Consider the following 20,272-nt stretch of genomic DNA (forward strand, 5'->3'; position numbering starts at 1 on the left):
TAAAAAAGGTAATAATATAACATAATATGCACTTACCTGGGCTATGCATGTTTAGAGAACCATTCTAACACCTGCTCTCTGGTCTATCACCTTCACTCTTGAAGCAACTATTTTCTCCTGTAGAGTAAATGGAAATAGGCAGGGTCCTCTGGTTGCCACACACTTCAGAGTACGAGTGTGACTTTGTTCTCTGCATTATTGCCTAGAATAGTATCTCATCATTGGCTAGCATGAGATAATATCCCAATTTACACACTAAAGTTAAATACATGAACTAGGTAGCCCAAATTTTTCCCTTGATCTCCAAAAGAAGTCTTGATTTACTCTTCGCATGTTTCTCTCTGATTCAAGTAAGGCACTTGATTTCTGTGAAACAAGTGTGCCATTCACCAGAGGACTAACTTCACTGATACCATGAGTATTTTTAAGCCAGGTAACACTGGAGCAGTAGCTCCCATCTCTTACCTGCTTCTTGTTATGTCTGGATGTGTTTCCTGGATGTGAACAGCAGCTGCAGCTCCCTGCAATGTACCACAGAAACCTCCAAATGTCTCTGATGACGGCACAATGGTTGGGGTTGGCATAGACAGAGCTTCAGACAACTTGTGTCAAGGCTGAAAGGATGTTTTCTGGCAAGCACTGGATTTGTACCTCCAAGAAAGAAAAGACTGCCTTAATCCTGGAAGAATCAACACCATCAGCAAAGGGGAAATCTGCCCCAGGAGTAGTCAATTCAAATCCATGGGGGTGGGAATCTAAGAGTTGATCCATGAATGCATTCTCTCGAGGAGCAGCACAGTGAAAGGCTTTGCTATACAGGCTGGGGCAGAATCAATTGGGATGCACTCTAGTCTTTCTTTGAGAAAGAAAGTATTAATGCTACTGAATTTACACTTGTAACAATAAACATAAAATATTAACAATAAGAATTCCTCAGATGTGTTCATGACTGTGGTTTAGTTGATTTGGAATTTAATACTATAGTCAAGAGAAATGTAGCTATTACAATCAACAAAGTTTAGGGTATGGTTCAGCTGACCAGCCAAACCAGTCTGTACCTAGCAATGTTAATTTCAGGCTTTTGCTTAAACTCCCAACAATGATTATGTGTGATAAATTTGGCAAGATGGCATTAGAGTGGATGCCCAAACTGTGAGTAGGACTCTTACTAAACATCAGATGGCGGTGTGGGGAAGGTATTGTGTGACACAAATTTCTCAGACTGTATTTGAAAGACCAGCAGAATTAAAAGATCTAGTTGTCACCAATCATTTATCTTAAGATTTTTTTTTTTTAACTGTGCTTCCCAAATTGTTTGGTTTGCAGGAAGAAAGTTTTGGATTGAATAATTGTTACAATTTTTATCTACTCAAAACAGATAAAAGCTTGTATTAAGCAAAACACTGACCTACATCTGCTGGTTTGAAATACTCATATTTTTCAACAGTGTTCCAGGAAGATTTCAAGCACAAAATTTAATGGGTCACATCATTAATTTTATCGTATTAAAATCCATTATCTTTTGTATAGTGGAGTATCCTCTGTAGAGGGGAGATGCTACAGATTGAAAATATTTTTGTGGAAGAATAAGCCCTTTGTAAACATGGTATGTCAGCACTGACCAAGCTTGAAAATCTTGGCCGTGGTTTAAGGAGCTTTATGTGGTACTCAGCTGACATATGCAGTTGCTCAGGAGGGCAAACTTGTTAAAATACATAATGGTAAACATCAAGAATAGAATAGTCTCCCATCAAAGAAGGACATACATGATGTCTAAGCATGTCAGTAAGGTACAGTGAACTGTTCTTGCTTTACTGTACCAATATTTATCAAATAATGCAACTACATTTGCATCATACACTTGAGATTGCTGAAATAAAGTAATCAAAACTATGTTTTCCTGGTGTGTATTTCACCTATGTACTCTTCTCAGCTCTTAGATACCAGCAGGAGACCATTACCCTGGAGCAGCATCCCTTTTCTTTGACTTTAAATATGTATTTTAGTGCCTTTGTCATTGTAATGTACTTCAGCAAGCTCTTAGAGTGAAAAGAGGAGGAATAAAGGTAGATGAAAAATTCAGAATGAAAGACTGCAAGTAAGAAAATAGGTAGCTACATAAAATGATAGAATGATGGATAGAATCATAGAATGGTTTGGGTTGGAAGAGATCTTAAAGATCATCCATCTACTGATCACATAGTGATTACATGGTCACAACTGGTGATAACAAGGTTTAAATAGTATTTAAAACATTTTAAATGTTTAGTTTTAGAATATTAGTTTTAAACATGAACTAAAGTTGAAATCATTCCTTTTTAATAAAGAAAATGTTGTTTAAAGCTCTCCTTAGAGAAGCAGACTTTGTAGTTAACCTATCTCCATCATGTGGTTGCCTGTTTTGTTTCAAAGCTTATGAAAATCATGGAACAAGTTTAAGTTGCAAGTTTTGTCCAAGAGTTTGCTCCAATAGATTTATAGCTGTTAAAGTTTCTAAATAATTAGGGGTTATGAAATGTTTATGTAAAAATGTAGTGGGATTGATAGAGCAAGGCAAGGCAACACAATGGTTTCTCAGTTAGCATTACCCAAGCATGTACTTAAAAGACAATGGCACTGGTGCCCTGAGTGCCCATGTTGTGCTGGGAGACTACAGGTCAAAAAGGCCACAAATGAGTACATGTCCCTGTTTCCTACAAGAAGACAGAATTTAACAGGGCAGGTCAGGGAGCCATGGCAAGCAAGAAAACAGATAATAATAATACTTCCACAGAGATTTCTTTAATTCTGTTGAGGTCCTCTTGTGAGATGTGGTAAGCCAGGTGTTTCAATAACATCTTGCTGTTCTATTGTATATATACTAAGATTATTTGACTCGTAAAAAATCGTGTTTGAGATTTTCTGATTGTTGCCTATGCCTGTGTGAGGTTTAACCAACCCTGCTACCAGGTTAAGCCCAGGCCTGGTCTGTGCAGACCGAGCTGGGCGCAGGCTCAGGCTCATCTGAAGAGCAAGGTGAGCTCCAAGGGAGGAGCTGAAGTGCCCTCAGCAAATGATGATATGGTGGTGGAAGGCACTAGTTAGCATGATATCCTACAAGACAACACTCCTAAATCAGAGCTCTAGTAAATATCTGATTATTTTTGGTCTTGATGCAAACTACTGAAGACACTAATACACAAAATATACTAAACCTATCCTTATTTGAGTTACTCAAACACAAAGGGATGATGTAACTCAAAATCTGCCATCAAGCCATGCTTGAGGAGGGGGTATCACAAAACTAATTAAACATCCTCAAAATAGTTTCATTTAAAAACTCCACGCTTTTTCTTTCTTTTTGATTCTTTGTATCCCACTACAGTAGCTTTGCATCAAATAAACATTCAAAGGTAGTTGAAAATTAAAAATTAATTTTTCTTTGCAATTTGGGATCTGAGAAAAAAATGTAGGATGAAAACTTGCAAGTCTTTCATGTAATCATCTGACTTGAGCAGATCTTGTGAAAACATCAGATATCATGAGATGCCTGGTAGAATAACAAGTAACGGCTCCCCAGGCACAGGGCTGTAAGTCAAAGCATTTTTTTATAAACACAGAAAAGTGTGTTTCTATTATCAAATTATCAGTGTAACCATTCAACTACCATGACTCAGACCTCCAGCAGTCACGAGATGTGCTTAGATTACAGAGATTTAAAGAAAAAAACCCCAAAACAATAAAGACTAATGAAAACCATGCGCAATCCCCATCTTCAGCATTACACCGATACAGCAAAAGTGGATTTTGCCTGGGAAAGCCCTGAACACAGGGAAGGTACTATGAAGGGAGTGCCTTACACTCCTCTTTGGCCTGCTCTCTTTGGCACCGTCAGTCTACAGGAGACCTAACGAGTTCTCAGAGTTCGCAGCCCCTAAAAAGCTCTGGGACATCAGTGAATGTTTCCCTACAGGATGCGGGCCCCTCCCGGCGGGGCAGGTGCGGTGGCTCTGGCCTAGACCAGGGGCGGCCCCGCGGGGTCCCCGCCGCGGTCACGGGCACGGGGCTTTCCCGAGGACCCCCCGGGCCGGGAGGCACCGCTGCGGGGAAGGGAGCGCCTGCACCCCCCGCTCCTTCAGCGCCAGCGTGCTGAGCTCCGGGACTGTGGGAGAGCGTCCGTGTGCGGATCGGCGGGGACGCTCGGGGCAGGAGGGCCGGGAGCCGGGGCGGACTCCGCCGGCGGCTGCCGGGGCGGCCCCTCCACCGCCCCCCGTGAGCGGGCACGGCCGGGGCCGCCGCTCCCGCAGCCGCCCGGCGGGAGGCGGCACCGCCCGCTTGAACCGGAACCGGTTCGCGGGGGCCGCCCGGGGCGGCTGCTCCTGCTCCCGCTCCCTCTCCTGCTCCCGCTGCCGGTGCGGTGCCGGTGCCGCTGGCGCGGGGGCTGCGGCGCTGCCGCGCGGGTGCGAGCGCGGGGCGGGAGCGGCGGCTGCGCGGGGGCGGGGGAGGATGGGGCTGTGCCCCGGCGGGCCCCGCGCCGCCCGCCCGCGCTGCAGGGCGCCTTAGCTGCCGCAGCCCACGCCGGAGGGCCGCGCTGCGGGGCCGCCTCCGCGGATGAGCCGCCGGGGGGACCGGCCGGCGAGTGCAGCCGCAGGGCGCCGCAGCCGCCGCCGCCGCCTCCTCCCCCGCCGCTCCCTCTCGTCGCCGCTGCCGCCCATGGCTTCCCGGCGCCCCCGCTGACCGGCCGCCCCTCGCCTCCTCCCGAGCCGGGCCGGGGCCGGGCAGAGAAGATGGGGAACACCACGTCCTGCTGCGTCTCCTCCAGCCCCAAGCTGCGCCGGAATGCCCACTCCCGGCTGGAGTCCTACCGCCCCGAGGCCGAGCTGAGCCGGGAGGACACGGGCTGCAACCTGCAGCACATCAGCGACCGGGAGAACATCGACGGTGAGCGCGGGCGGGCGCCCCGGGGAGCCCCGCATCCCTTCCCTTCCCCTCCCTGCTCGGCTCTGCCCCCGCGGCTCCCCCGGGTGGGGCCAGTCCGGCCGGTCCCGCTGCCCGCACAGTGTGTCCCCCCGGGCCGCACGGACGGTGCCGGTCCCCGTGCCCGCCCCCGCGGGGCTCCCGGGGATGCCGCGGTCCATCTGCGCGGGATTCTCCCTCCAGAGCTGCTCCTTTCCCCCGGGAGGGGTGTGCGGGACCCTTCTAGCGAGGGCTGGGGAGCATCCTCCCGCCTGCATCCTTGAGCAGGGTGCAGGGTTTTGGCCCCAGATCTGCACTGCCGAGACCCTTCGCCCTTCAGAGTGTCGTGGGGTGGCATTATGGACAGACCCGGCGGGCTCGGACACCCGGGTTCGGCTTGGTCCCCGAGGGAGGCGTCCCTCGCCCTTGGCAGGGCTGGCTGTACCGAGCTCACGTCACCTGCCGGGATGTCACCTGCCAGGCCTCTGCAGGGGTGAGCCTTTAAAGGACAAACCCAGCCAGCGATAAAAGTGGGAGAAATGTTTCCCATGACAACCTTCTCTTCCTGTGACTTTTTCTTCCCTGTTACTGCCGTGATGAGGCGCAGCGCTCTGGAATCACGAATGCCACCTTTCCTTCTCTTTTTCTGCAGTGATATTGAAAAAGCTGTATTCTTGTTGGTTTAGTAGTGACTGAATGTGCTGCCGTTTTGGCTAGCCAGAATACAGCTTAATTTTAAAGATATGGGTTGAGTTAATGTATACATGTAATTTAGTTTTTGATTAGCTGAAGTATTTAGTCCTAAAACTTTACTTGGTAAAAGGTCAGCTATCTCATGGATTAGTTCACATGGACTGCTGTTGGTAGAAAGCCAGAAAGACGGACTTGGGTGCACTTCAGTTTGCCTTCCACATTTTTCCATAGCTTATCTGATTGTGATTTTAGTACAGAATTTTATGTTAAGTCAGTACTTGAGACTGGTAAAGTTGTGAAGCCCATAGAAGCAGATAGGTACCCTCACTGGCTTCTTTCAGTGAGGTGCATTCTGGAAATATCAGTGTTTTTGAGATGTCTTTGCTACATGCAGCTGAAAAATTAGACTGTAACAGGATCAGTAGGTGGAAAAAAATACATAATGGTTTGGTCTGAGAAAGCCAGGGAGATGAAAGAACCAATTGTTGATCTATGAATGATTAATTCTTCCAACATCAGTGGTGTCCAGCGTAGCAGGATGCAGCTTTCTCTGATGGTACGGATTTCTCCAGCTATACCAACACAGACTGCAGTAAAGTTTTTGGTCAGAGATGTATGGGTTTTGTGCCTTGTTCTTAATTTGTTTGGGTTTTTGTTTTTTGCCTTTGTTTTTTTTTTTAATGGATGGAAAGAAAGACATTGGTGGAAATAGTAAGTGCATGTGTGCTTGCTAAAATGTGCATGTAATGCAGATAAGTTCCTGCATCTGAGTTATTTGCAAAAAAAAAAAAAAATCATTATTGATTGGTTGTTTAACTTATTGGGTCAACACACATGTGTGTTCTCTCTCTCTTTTCCTTTATACTGTGGCACATTTCAAGTCTAAAGCTGTAACCTGTTGTTAGAAGACAGAAAATACCTCATGCATTATTTATTTTTAGGTTTTGTTGGTTTTGGTCTGGAACTACTGACAGTGCACGTTTTCAGATGGTCAAAGTGTCTTTAAATCTGAAAAAGAGCAAACACTTTTGGGTTTCCTTTTTGTTCCTTACTCTAGTCTCGCCCCTTTTTATGGATAAAGTCTGAGAAGTAAGTTTCTACTGGGGAGACTGATAGATAATAAATGTCTGTTCACACGAAACAACTGGACGGACTTTGGGTAAAACTACTTTTTGAAGTGTGATTAGTTGCAGGTCTTTTACCCTGGAGTGATACCCACTGATGGTCTTTTGGTTAGATGGTAGACTGGTTACTAAATGTCATAAGATGATTCTGTGTTTCTGAAATTTTATTTCTTATTAGACTATCTATTACATTTTTATTGTTAGATTGTCTGAAGTTGTATGGCATACAAATGTCTATAGATGAGACTCTAGGATGGGAAAAACCCTTCACAGTAGAGAACTAATGATTTTCTTACCATTTTATGACAAAGAAATGGTAGCGTGGTTATCTGTGTCATGAAGAGAGAATGCTGGGTGTTGATTCCTTAACATTCCTGCAAGTCATGAAGTTTCTCAAATTGGCAGTGTTGCCAAATGTACTTTTTTTTTTTAATTAAATAAGTGATGACAAAGACTGGTGCAGTGAAAGGAAACATTTTTGACACTTCGAATTTATATTTCTCACTGTTCTTTGAGTGAGAGCCCTTCCATCCTACTCAAGTGTATGTGGCAGTGACAGGTCTTAAAGTGAAAATTCGTGTCTCTAACAAGTGTTTACCTTTTCAGTGGTACTTTTGGGAACTGTAAAAATCGTGCCATGCAGTGTCTGAGTTAATATGTTTTATGTGGAAGTTGTTTTCATGCTCATATGGATGGAAATTCAGGAAACATTTTATTTATTTTGAGTGGATAAAGCTGCTTGAATAAATCAAGAACTTTTAGAGCCTTTAAATAAGCTGTGGGCTGTTTTAAGCTTTAAAGAGATGCGTGGTTTGCACTGTTGCAGGCCCTGTTTTTGGCAGTATAAGAAGGAGAAAGAAAAAGAGGGAGGGATGTCAAACCTTTAAGAGTGATTTAACTGGAAGTTTTAGTACTAGTGGAACTGTTTGACGTTTGCCTGTCTTCTATACTTCCTAAGGAAATACTCATCAAATCTGCCTTCAAAATCATGCCTTTGAATTGTCTCCTCTAATTCAACTCCATACCCAATCCATTAGCATTTTTTCAAAGAATGGCTGGAGCAATTCTATTTCAGTAAGAACTGGTTTTATGGCAAAATGTTACCTCTACATCACTGGTACCTTGTCAGAGCGATCTCAATTTCTGTAATATTTCACACCTGTTTCTGAAATGGTATCTGAAAGAGAAGGGAATTTTGACAGAGATTTGATTAGGAGGAATTTATCAAGTGACTTGTTTTAAGAATACTCGTGTTGAATTGACCTTTCTTCCTTTTTTTTTTCCCCCAAAAAAATTTTTAAGAAGATGCAGAATTGCTTCTCTGAATATTGGACAGTCACCAGAGTGTTTTTTTTTCTTTTTTATTTTTTTTTTTGTTTATTTGTACAGGTTCATGATAATGAAGAACACCTAACAGTTTTTTATGTCTTTTGCTTTTGAGGAAGAGCGAGAGGGTAATTGTAACATACAGAGCTTACCGTCTGTTTTTGATGATTTATTGCTAAGGATGAGCTTCCATATTTTTCAGTGCTTCACATGTAAAAGTTGAGGAGAATTGTAGCAGTGGATTCAATACTTGCAGATTCCTACATCTGTCTGTTTGCCATCAAGACTTTTTTTATGGCAGTGTTAATGGCACCAATAAGTAAAAATGGCTGAAAACTTTGTGTCAGATTCTGTATCTCATTTGGATGCAAATTTCTGTCTGTGCAAGCTGTGTGAGCATCTTGGTGTATGCATTGTGTAAATCCTTGCTAGCTGGGCCTAGGCTCTGCTTAGCTCTTTACATCAGCAAGTCACAGACCCAGTGGTGGTTTAACTTGTGAAAAAGCAGCATGTGCTCAGATGTGATTTCTCTGTTTGAAGCATGATTTCTATAGTCAGCTTTTCAAGTATGGAGCTGTAGTGAGGGGGCATGAAGCAAAACATGATGGCATGAAGCAAAGCTGATTCTGTACAATGAAATTTGCCAAAAGGCTGCTCTTGAAATAGAGGCTGGATGGAGAGTTCCTAGGCTATTTCAAGAAAAGACAGTTGTTAATGATGAGCCCCTCCCCAGTCTCCCCCTCCCGCCACCAAAAATCTGGGTTTTTTTGTTTGTTTATCTCCCTCTTTGTAAACTTCTGCTGATGTCACTGGGTCATGCATTGGTAGCTCAGATAATGACCTGTGCGACTGTGCATCACTGATAAATGTCTTCAGCCCTTTTCACCTTGGGTCAATCATGTTAATTTTTTTGCTGCATAATGAACAGGCTCCTAAGAATGGATTGCTTTTTAAGAAGCCACTTATTTGTTCATTTACATATTTTTTCTCCATCTTCTTGAAACTGGCACGTGGGAATCTCTGATGTGAGATTAGTTAGTATTTGCGTATCTCTGTCTACTGGGTTTTATAAGAATTATGAGATTTTAGCAAAATACAAGGAAGTTTTAAAATGTCTGCCCCATATACCTAATGGAATTTTGCTGAAAGGGACTAGTGGTGTTTTCAACAGTAGGGCCTGATGGGTTGCATGTTGTGAAGGAACTGACCTACATTCTCAAAAGTCAAGACATAAGCGCTTCAGAATCAAGTTCAATATCCGCTGTGTTGCACACAGACATTTCTGCTAAACCTGGATCGTAAAAGGGCAGACCTTCTTAAAAAAAAAAAAAAGTCTTATTTGGTTTGCAGAAAAGTCAAAAATTGTTTTGTTCCCTTAGCCAGAATTCCAGCGCAGAGGTGATCTATGTGATTTTCAGTGCTACTGTTTGCATTACCTACCTAAGCATTTGTCAGAGGTCATGTATCAAGGTACCACCACTGCATTCTGGTGCATTGAAAAATTAAAAATAGAGCCTGCTGTGGCCTACATGGCTGAACTTAGTCCTGTACTGCACACTGCTAATGATGCATACTGCACAGCTTTCTTTTTTAGTCTGCTATCAGCCTCATCTGTGTGTGCCCTGCTTCTCCTAAGAGGCACCACCGTGTTATACAAAGCCTTCCTAAAACCTCCTAAAACTTCCCTTTCACATTAAATTTATGCTGTGCATGAAGTCAGTATTTTCATATTTAGCTGTAGAAGCTTTCAGATGCACACAAGCTAAGACTAGTCATATTTGAAATTACCTCTAAAAATTTTATTAATGCACTGCCATCTGATTTTCTTTGAAAGTGAACAAGATCAACAATGGTAAATTGGTACTTGAAACAGAATGACAAAACTTAAAATTATAGGTCTCAGAAAATGGAAAGACTACTGTATTTTGAGTTGTTTTGGTTTGTTTCCCCCCCACCCCCCCTTTGGATTTTACATGTAATAAGAATAATGTAATTGAAAGGAATGAAAACCTTTCCACTGTGTGGTCGTGGGTGGTTTACCTAATTTTATGTGTTCATCAGACTTCCAGGGGATGTTTACTGCATCTCCAGGCCTTGCTCAGGTCAGATGATTCAAAAAGCAGTGCTGAAGTTTGGCTCTCACATGATAGGACACTATTCCTGAAACATGTGAGATGCTGTTTGCTGGCACATACAGCAGCTTACTGACACTGTGAATGCCTTTTTCTAGCTGCTCTCTTTTATGTAGCATGAGGCTGAAAGGGGAATAAGTGAGCAGTGCCTGGCACTACCTGATAGCTGTCCTTGCCCTGCCAGCCAGCTGCACATCAGACGTAGTCTAAATATCGTCCTTGTTTAACATGTTTGCAAGAATATGAAATACACTGTACAAACTGAAAACACAAAGAATGTGTAGCCTTTCTCTGAGCTTTCTGTGTAGAAATGAATCAACATTACTTTTGCTTCTTTTCCATTCCTTTGAATTTGGATAAATAGAACTTTTAAAATGTATTGATTTTCTATGTGCATTCTGACATATGGAGTGATCTTTTTTACTTCATCCTGCAGAGTATTTAATATATGTGCCATACAACTCTGAAATGTATGTGAACAGCTAGTAAATGTTAATAAACTTTTTAAGCCTAGCAATTTGTTATTTAGATAGAATACTCCCAGCACTATGCATAGGTGGTGCCTTTACTGGAGTAGTTACCACTTCCTCCGTATCTTCTGTAACAGTTTTGTCTCCTTACAAACCAGCTTTAAAAGCAAATATTCCAGAATTGCTGAAATGGACTGTTGGGATTTTCATGTTTCCTGAGCTGAAACTTTTTACAGAAGTTGACCAAAATTCAGAGATGGTTTGACTGAGCTCAACCTAAACTACTTTTGTTGCTGATTTTGTAGGCCCCACTTGTCACCACAACCCATCCCCTCAGCCAGCATCGCTGGAGCATCACCAGCTCTTGAGCTGCTTCTGGGAGAACTGGCTTAAATTTGGAGCACTCGTTAGTCTGGACTGGGTGGAGAAAGAGCTTAGTCTTCAGGACAGTGCTCCTGCTTCTAATCCTTAGCTGGTATAGAAGCTGGTTAAGGACCTGTGGTTGGCATTAATGGGAAATTACCAATGAAAACTGGTTGGAGAATTTGCATGAAATACTGTTTTCCCTCCTTTGTTTTAATTTGTTTTTAATTTTTAGACCGATGATCATTTTTTTTAATTTTTAGACCGATGATCGTTCAGCTAAGACAAGTATCTCAGATCATCAGGAATGTAAATTTTCCATTAACAGACGTTAGAATCATAGAATCTTAGAATATCCTGAGTTGGAAGAGACCCGCAAGGATCATCAAAATCAAACTCCTATTTATTGACTTCTGTATTTCTTTGAAAATTAATACCGTTAAGTCAGGCTAGTGCTGTAACCACGTTACTGAAACATCTTTGCTATGCCATCATAGATGCAATTCACATTGCAAGACTTGTACTCTCGTAGTTTATGGTGATTTGAACAAAATGTATCAATAAAATCAGTTTTTGTTGCTGTGAGTGGCACTTTATTACTGTCTTTGTCAGTGTGAAAATGTTGCAGAAAGCTGCAATAGTTGAATACTCGGACAAGTTTATGGAGTAGAGTTAATCCCAAGATTAAAAGTGAATTTTCATCCGCCTTGTGTAACATTTCCCACACTCTTCTCCACCATGATTTTTAGAGGGAAAGAGGCTTCACTGGGATATCTTTGTCTCTTTGCAGTAAGGAGAGTCAGCCTTCAACTACTGATTCATAATTTTCTTTTAAATAAAACCTCACCCAACTTCAGTTAAAAAAATTGTATCTCAGGCTTTTTGCCTTTTTTTTTTTTTCATCTGCAAAATGATTGTTATACACCTGTGGCCGAGATCCAGAAGATATCAGATGGGAAGTGAAAATATTTACTTTCAACGCTACTGAAACCAATATGAGAGCGTGATGAAATTTTAACAGATTCTTTTCTTTGCTGTGTTGGTATTTCATTAAGAGTGGGAATTGATGAGTTATTCCTGAATCTAGAAGTTGGATTCTAAGGAGACAAAACATACCTTCTGTACAGAGAAAGTGGTAACTACTCCATGGTTTTGTAAAGCCAGGCTACCCAAAGTGTCTTGATAAAGGTGCAGTGTTACTAAATGAAAGTGCAAGACTTGATGATATAGGGATTCTTTTCTAGATTTAGAATTAGCAAATCATTTGCATGCTTAAAATTGTTTCTGGTTTGTATTTTGTCCCTGAACATCAGTATTTTATGGTACCTTCTTATTGCCATGTTGTTATTTGTGTTATGACATCGTAATGGATGCTTCTAGCTGATAAAGAAACTTACCATCTTTGTTCCTGGAAAAAATACATTAATTTCAGATACTTAAAGTAATACTGCATGGAAAGGAGCTGTGCTTGGTCAGTGTTTTGAATTGCTATCCTACACGTTTTCACTTCTATGCAAGCTCTCTAAGGAGGGGGTAATTTAGGAATTGTGAGTCGATGAGACTGTGTGTGTGAAATAGCTGGCAGTAGTTATGGTTTTGTGCTGTTTATCAATAGTTCCATTTTACATTGAAGCATACAGTGGCTTCTTTATCCTCTTTCCTGACATTGGACAGTGCATTAGTTGAAGATTGGAAGTTTGAGAACTGAAGCTGGTCCTGAACACGGCAGGCCATGCTTCCCTGCTTTGGCTAAAAGAAACTTTCAGGCTGTGGTCAGGGAGCTTTACAAGCATTAATTACATCTCTGAAGTACTTTGTGAGTTCTGTTACACTGTAAAAGGATGCAAATGATGTAGAGACTTTGAAGAAGGTCTTAGCATTTGAAATCAATTAGACCTCTTGGTTCCTAGGCCGATGTTCGATGTTCAGTGTTAGATCTCATCTGTTTTTCTAGCTTGAAAAAAAGTAGCGTGTATGTCATACCGTCATAGATGCAGTTTTCGTTCAGTAATCTGCACCCTCTGTGAATTTAACATGTGCCCCCCCCCCATTTCCTCCTCCTCAAAGAATGTTGTTAACATAACCAGTGTGAAATACAGGTTGGAAAAAGAAGTTATGATTGAGAACATGCAGATAATTCCAATAGCAAATTGTGTTTTCAGAGGGTTGGTTTGCTTACTTTAGGATTTTAGTCTCCTCAGTGTTTGGGAAGTAGAACCAGAGCTGTTAGGAATTGGGATCTTTATAATATCTTCTGATTCCTATTTGTTTCAGTTTTTTTCATTTTGGAGAACTTTAAAGGACTCATTTTGGTTTTATTAGGTTTATGAAACTGCATAAGTGAAATCAACAGAGAGAAAATTCATAATGGTAAGTCCAGTGGCAGAATATTTTGCCTAACCATTGAAAGCATTATTCTGCTGTGTTTGTAACTAGGGAAAAAAACAATTTCAGATCTTATTAGAAAGAATTTTATTTCTAGTTGCTAACAAAGTTTCAACTGCTATAGGCAGAATCTTAAATTTATTGGATCCCCAAATTAGTAAGATCTGTTGAGGATGATATTTAATTTGAAATTCTCTGTCCTATTCACTATCACTTTTAAAATAAGGACTAATGAACCACTTGACATAGTTGTTCACACATATGTTTTGAAATCCTAGTGTTTTTATCATTAAATAGTAATCAATGGTTGATTTATTTGCATTTGGAGTGAACAGTTCCTGAAAAGGGATCCTGAAATGAAGATACATGAGCATTCCTCTGATTAGTATTTTCATATTTCTTGCTGTGGTCATGTGTAGTAGATTTTGAGGTTCAGATGTGAAAATAAATTTAAAATCCAGTTTCAGGAGTGAACAAAACAGCATCTTTTGCATGTGCCTCTGCTCTGAGCTGTGTCAGTCCCACCTGATGCTCCCTGTGAATGCATAGTTCTCAGTGGCACTCCTTCTTAAAGCTGGTGTTGTGACTATTCCTAGCTGGCAGAAATCCATATGCGTTCACTCACTCAGTCAGTGGAGGTGGAAAGGGTGTGAAGAATTTGGAAATGCAATTTTATTTTAGGCTTTCAAATCACGCTTCCTGCAGCTAAATGTTCTCCCTCCTTCTAGGACAATTCACTAGGATAAGTGTTTGGTATGCAACATTGACAATACAAAGTTATCCTCTCTGTACAGACCTAGAAGGAAATTGGAATTGTAATTTTACGGAGGGTTTTGTGTACTTTTTCAATGGTTTAGGTATGAGGAGGATTCCTGTAACTGATATATTCCTAGAGATCCAGTCTATGATAAAAATAATATGCAATAGGAGGGATTTAACTTGATTGTTTTGTGGAGAAAAAGAAACCAATACCACCTTTGAAAGCTAAAGCAAACAAAAAAAAATTTAAAATTCCATATATAAGCAGTGATGTAAATTCTAAATCTAGAAACTTGTTTCCCCTTGGCAAAAATGGATATTTAAGTGAAAGGTATGTTGCCAAGTTAAATTGAAATGGAATTGAATGTTTTGTGAAAAGTAAGCTCTCAATATTAAGTCATATTTCTTTAAAAAATACTGTGGTAAGGAATTATTTTTATAGCACATATTTGAATCACAGTTCATGCACTCCAAACACTGAAGTTCCACGTTACTACATGAGAACCTGAACTTACATCGTACAGCTGCTTTCCTATTTTTCACGTATCTGGTTATGGGGTTTTTTTGGCTTTATCTTCCTTTCTTTTTCTCATTACTTCTTGCTCTAATTTCTGAATATAAATTTGCAGTTCAACAGCAGTGAAATCATGCATGTGTGTGGGTAGAGAACAGAAGAGAACTTACAGGAGCACTTCAGCAGTTCTTTTGTCTCTCATTTTATGTTGATGATCTCAGAATGGGTTCACATGGGTATCAGTGTGTGTGTTACTCTAAGGGGACAAAAAATGCGCTTTTACTGACTGTACACAGTGGGTACTCAAGTGAAGTATGGTGCTGTCTGAGGCTGTGACTTCTACCAAGCTAAAGAGATGGTGCTGGCTGTGGGTAAACCCCTGCATGGTGGAACTGGCATGTGCAGCAAGGTCCTGGGCACAGCTCTGATGCCTGTGTTTCCTCCTGTTCCTGGTACTGAGGTTAGCTGAGGGCCTCTGCTGTTACTGGGTTGCTACATAACTGTGATGTAAACCCAGCATGGCATTTGTCCTTGGGATATCTGTGAGCTTCAAGAAGCTCCAGAAGTGGAGGCCAGGCCTCCTGGCTTTGTTGGAAGAACCAGGCTACTGTTGGGTCGCAGATTCTGCCCCCAATTTTATTTTATTTTATTTTTTTGTGGGTGTGTGTGTTCTTGGATGAAAACTTTGTTCTTAAGATTTTATGTTTAACCAAAGTATTGGAGAATAATGTTTCTAAAGTAAAAATAGGATTTATTGGGTTTTTTTTTGTTGTACTGCTAGTACAATGATAAAACCAGCTTTGAGCTGAAAGATAAATATACTACTTTTTGGTCATTCTTCCAATGATTTTTTGATCATTTCTCCTTCACTATAACTTTAATAAGATTGATTTTTATCTCCTTTCTAGTCTCCCCCTTTGTTTTGTCACAATCTGCCTTATTTGCCTCCTGCCTGTGTTCAGCCCAGCCTTTTTCTACCCACAACACACAGACATACCTGTCTCTGGTCTTATCTCCTCTTCTGTTTTGCTATTCTCTGAGTGTTGAGAAGTGCACAACACATACAGTGTGTTCTAGAGCAGGGTCAGTGAAGCCTCCAGGGTGGCATCGTAACTTTAAATGTTGATTTCAAAACCCTGTTTCAGATTACATCAGGTTTGCATTTCAACATTTGCTGCACATTCCTGCTTTCCTCCCTCTCCTACATGATTTGCAGTCAGGCAAATAAAATAGTCCTTGTTCTCTCAGATCTTTGTGATGGTTATCCACATATTGGTAAGACTTCTATTTCTCCACTATATCTTTGGACTTCTAAGTAGCATTTTTGATCTCTATAATTTTCTTTATGTCTCTTGGAAATGTGTGCTTTATGATGAATGTATATCCTGGATTACAGTTTGGGATTACAAATAAACCATGGTCCATGAATTGTAATTCTTAAAATAGGTTATGAGGCTGTGTAGGATTTTTCTTTTTGAAGAGTAGTGGAATGCATATACACTGCTTTCTGCTCAATAAAAAGCTACAAAGAGATTTAGTTAGTAGCAGTCTTAAGATCTGCAATTCATGGAAGAAATTTCTTGGTAATTACCTCTTTGTAATTGATACTCTGCCCATGATTCAATGTGTCCAGCTGTATGTAAATCTTCTCTAACCATTGTATTTTTGCATTTCTTTCCTCATGCAAGTGAGGAATCGTCTTGGTTTCTATTTGGGGACTGAAATCCAATTGGTTTTTAATTGCCTAATAGAAAGGCAGGGTCTGTGCTGGGAAAGGTTTTCTTTCTGTTGAAGGAGTGGGAATGTGTGACTTCTGAGCTCAGCAGTGGTCAGTGGGATTGGTGACTGGCCTTTTCTGGCCAGGGTTACCTGGCAAACCAGGTGGCACCTGAGGGCTTTGCAGGGCAAGAAGGGAGTTGTGCTGTCACTGTTGGGTTGCTGAAGTCCAGCCCAGCCCAACCCTGTCCTGCCAGGGAATGGTGGGACCTAGAGGGAATTTTCCTCTCCCACTTGTGGCCCATGTCTGGTGCTCTTCCTTCTCTCGGTTTTGGTTAGTCTATGGCTCTTGTCCATGTCAAGGTTTTAGTTTGTGGTTCTGTAGGTCAGAAAGGCCCTCCAGCTCTGTTGTCTGCTTCTCCTAGAAAGGATTCTGTAGCAGGTTGCTGAAATGATCATGAGTGCTTCCTGTGCTCTCCTTGCTGGCCATCCCATCATCTCCATCTGCAGGTCCTTCACACTGATCATGCCGTGCTAACCAAAGCTGTGGGGAATGTCATGTGTTAAGTCAGGAAATGTCACTGCCAAATGTCACTGTAACTCTGTGACTTGTCTTATTTATCTGATAAAAATGATATAGCACCTAGATCTCATGAGAATGTGCTGACTTGCTTGCGCCATTTTCAGTTCTTACATGAGGGATTTAATCCAGGTTTTCATTGAGGTAGGTTAGTTTTGATGCAGATATACCAGAAATTAGCTGTTAAAGGTAACTATCGAATGGGAGTGGGGGGTAACTCCTGACATAACTGCTTTGGCAGGGATCCAGCAGTATATAATTAAGTGTGAAGTTCAGTTCAGCAGTGCATGTAAACTGTATACTTAAGTCCATTGCTAGCTGTAAAACACTTACATTTGCCATGATATGAAAGCATCTGAGCTGCTTGTTATCTTGCAGTTAATTCCTATGATAAGTTTGCTAAACAGGCCCTGTGTGAGAATAAGGCTTGTTGAAGTAATTCAGAACGTGGAGCTTGCTTTAGCAAGTTGCTTAGCATTCAGCTGTCTGTTCAGCAAGGCACTTGTTGAGAGAGGATATTGCATCTGATATGTAAATAGTCCTATTAGCTTCCTATTGCTTGTTACAGTTCTCTTTCCTCAAGTAACTCAGGTACTTTTATCTTGATATCTGACAGAAAATAATAGGGCAAATATGCACTGATAAAGTTTTATTGTTGATGTCTTCTAGAGAGTTGGTAATAATATCTACCTGGAACCTGGAAAATAATTTTACCCAGGAACCTGTTTGATCTCTGGAAAGATTTTTATGGCATCTTTCAAATAAGAGTTTGACAATATTTGCTTATTGTTTGGAGAGAAACCCATGACTTGGTTCAAAAAAGCAGTTTTGTGCCACTGCTAAATGGCATTATCTCTGTCTATTTTGCTGTTTGGGTCTGGTGGTCTTTGTTCATCCTCTATAGTTTTCTTGTTTCCTTCTCTTCTCTTTCATCTTCTGTTTATTCCTTTATTGTTTTGCCACAAATAAGCTTTCTTATCCTAGCAGGCTGAAGTTTTTATCCAGGACTGGGTCATGATAGCATTTTTTGATCCCATAGCTAAACTTGGGGTGAGTGTATTTTCTTAATGGAGTTTAAAACAGATGGGAGGAAAAAGTCACAATTTCCTTTCCATATTATATAGCAGTTATGTTCAGACATATGCCTGTGTATCTTACATAAATAGCTAATACATTGGTATTTAAAATTAATTATTTCCATTAGCTTCACTCCTGTGATTAAAAGGGATCATTATCATCTCCATGGTGGTACACTGACCTAGTAAACAATGGAGAATCAGAAATTACTTGCAAATGAAGGTTGCTGTGATGAACAACACTTTTTATGTATTCATGCTTGTGCTTATTAGTATAATATATTACTAATGACTAACTTACTGTGTTTTCAAGCTCAGACAGCAGTAAAGAAATGTCCTTGGCACTCTGTTTACTAGAAAGATGGAATTAAAGAAAAAGGATTGATGAGATGCACAAAGAAAGCAGAAAACAATATGGATATTAAATAATCTTACAAAATCTTGCCTGGCTCTTGGGATCAGAATTTATTTTTAAGTTAATATATGTCCTCTTCCCCTTAATGGAAAGTCTTTTATTTCCCTGTTATGAAAGATTTTTATTTTGTAAAGACAGTATCTTGATGCTGCAAGCTAGCATTAAAAATAACAGAAGGCATCTTTCAAGAAGAGCAATCTCCATGTCAACAAGTAATATTTGTGAGAGAATTAAAAGCCCTTGAAGCACGTTAGAAGACATATGGTGAATGGGTGGGAAATATTGTCTTGTTCATGGGTACTGCAGACTGTAGGAGGAATTGCAGCATCCCTAAATTGCTTGCTCCAATCCCTTCTCTCAGCTCTGACAGATATGTAGGGTTAAATACTGATCTGTTGTAAATAAGCTTAACTGGACTCAGTAGAGCCACATTTAAGAAAATTTATCTCTTTATTTTCCAAGGTGATGTATTGAGGCAGCTCTTGAAGTCAGATCCAAGGTTTGGCAGTTCCTTTAGGCTGTGTAATTTCTCAGAAGCCTGTAAGAAAAGAGAGAGGTTTCCTGCCAGTTTAGAACAAATAAAAAGTTAATCTAGTTCTTGTAGTAAAATTGCTTCCTTGAAAGTCAAATAATGCTGTAAGATTTACAGGATAGGTTTTGTTTAGTTGTGGGGTTGTTTGTTTTTTGGGCTTTTTTCATGTGTGTTTGTGTATGTATGTGTGTACATACTTATGTACATTTATAAAAAGATCCCCACAACTGGTAAAGAAAATCCAGGGTTCTCTGTGAACACAGAAGCTCTTGAAACATCGGTTCCTGCCAGGAACATGTAAATCACGTAGAGCTGATAACAACCAAAGACTTACTCTGCTGATTCCTTTACGCCTCTGTACGCTGTACAATAGGTCGTCTTAACTTTTATTGTTTGTTCTCAAAAAAAAAAAAAAAAAAAAAAGACTTTCCTGTTTGCAGATAAAACCAAGGTATCCATTTGGGGTTTGGTCCTTAGTTCCTGGCTCACATAGGAGTTTTTCATTCTTACCAATCCTGGCTGAAAACTGTTTTCTTCTGTGCTGACTGTTAAGATGTGAAGGGCATATGTGAGAAGTGCCTCATGGGCCCTCCAAGGTGAACAGCATGGGGTGTGTTTGTTCGGGTACTTGGCTCTATCCAAGACAAGACCTGCAACTTTGGTCACCCATTGAAGGTTTACTTAGCATTAAATTATACATTTGACTTCCTGTTTTCTTTTTGAGTGAAGTTCAGCACTGTCTCTAGTTAGAGCTTAATTTATAGCTATTTCGATAGTAGCTATAGCCTTGAGCTGTGGAAATCCTTTCTATCAACTTCCTTGTGGGTTTTAGCAAAGGACAGATTTTTTCCTATCTATCTCAAATATTTTCTCTGTGAAAGTATATTTAAAAGGTACCTGACCACCTGCTCTTCTGTCTCCCTTCCTTCAGACTAAGGGTCTGTTACTGCCTATTTTGTTTTCTGATGAGAATTTGCTATGTATATTTTATGCTAAAATACTCACTATATAAGACTGACTTTTAGAAAGGCAAACCACTTGATTACTCTGTAAAGTTAAAAAACAATTGCAAAATAAGCCTTTGCTAAATTTTACTTCCTTCCAAAAAGTGCCTTACATACTTGTCTTCAAGTGTTGTATTAGCATGTAGCAGAGAATTTGAGAAATCCCACAGCTGGTCAAGACAATGTCTCTTGACAGGAGCGGCTGCTCAGAAAACATGCGTAGAACATCTGCACTGTCCTGTATTAGA

At 40.8% G+C, this 20,272-nt stretch overlaps 1 protein-coding gene across 3 annotated transcripts in view; it reads left to right on the forward strand.

Annotated features, from left to right (window-relative positions):
* Window positions 1-4,370: 4,370 nt before the first annotated feature.
* The window catches only part of CCNY (cyclin Y), a 121,454-nt gene continuing 105,552 nt past the window's right edge, over window positions 4,371-20,272 (forward strand). The window contains exon 1 of one of the 3 annotated variants that reach the window (XM_064637388.1): window positions 4,371-4,920. In XM_064637388.1, the coding sequence (XP_064493458.1) occupies window positions 4,767-4,920 (154 nt within the window). In that variant the 5' untranslated portion in view covers window positions 4,371-4,766. Of the gene's footprint in view, window positions 4,921-6,165; window positions 6,185-20,272 lie in introns of those variants that run through there. The other 2 variants (XM_064637404.1, XM_064637396.1) reach the window with 2 other exon arrangements.

The sequence above is a fragment of the Pseudopipra pipra genome, chromosome 1 (genome assembly GCF_036250125.1).
Source record: "Pseudopipra pipra isolate bDixPip1 chromosome 1, bDixPip1.hap1, whole genome shotgun sequence".
NCBI lineage: Eukaryota > Metazoa > Chordata > Aves > Passeriformes > Pipridae > Pseudopipra > Pseudopipra pipra.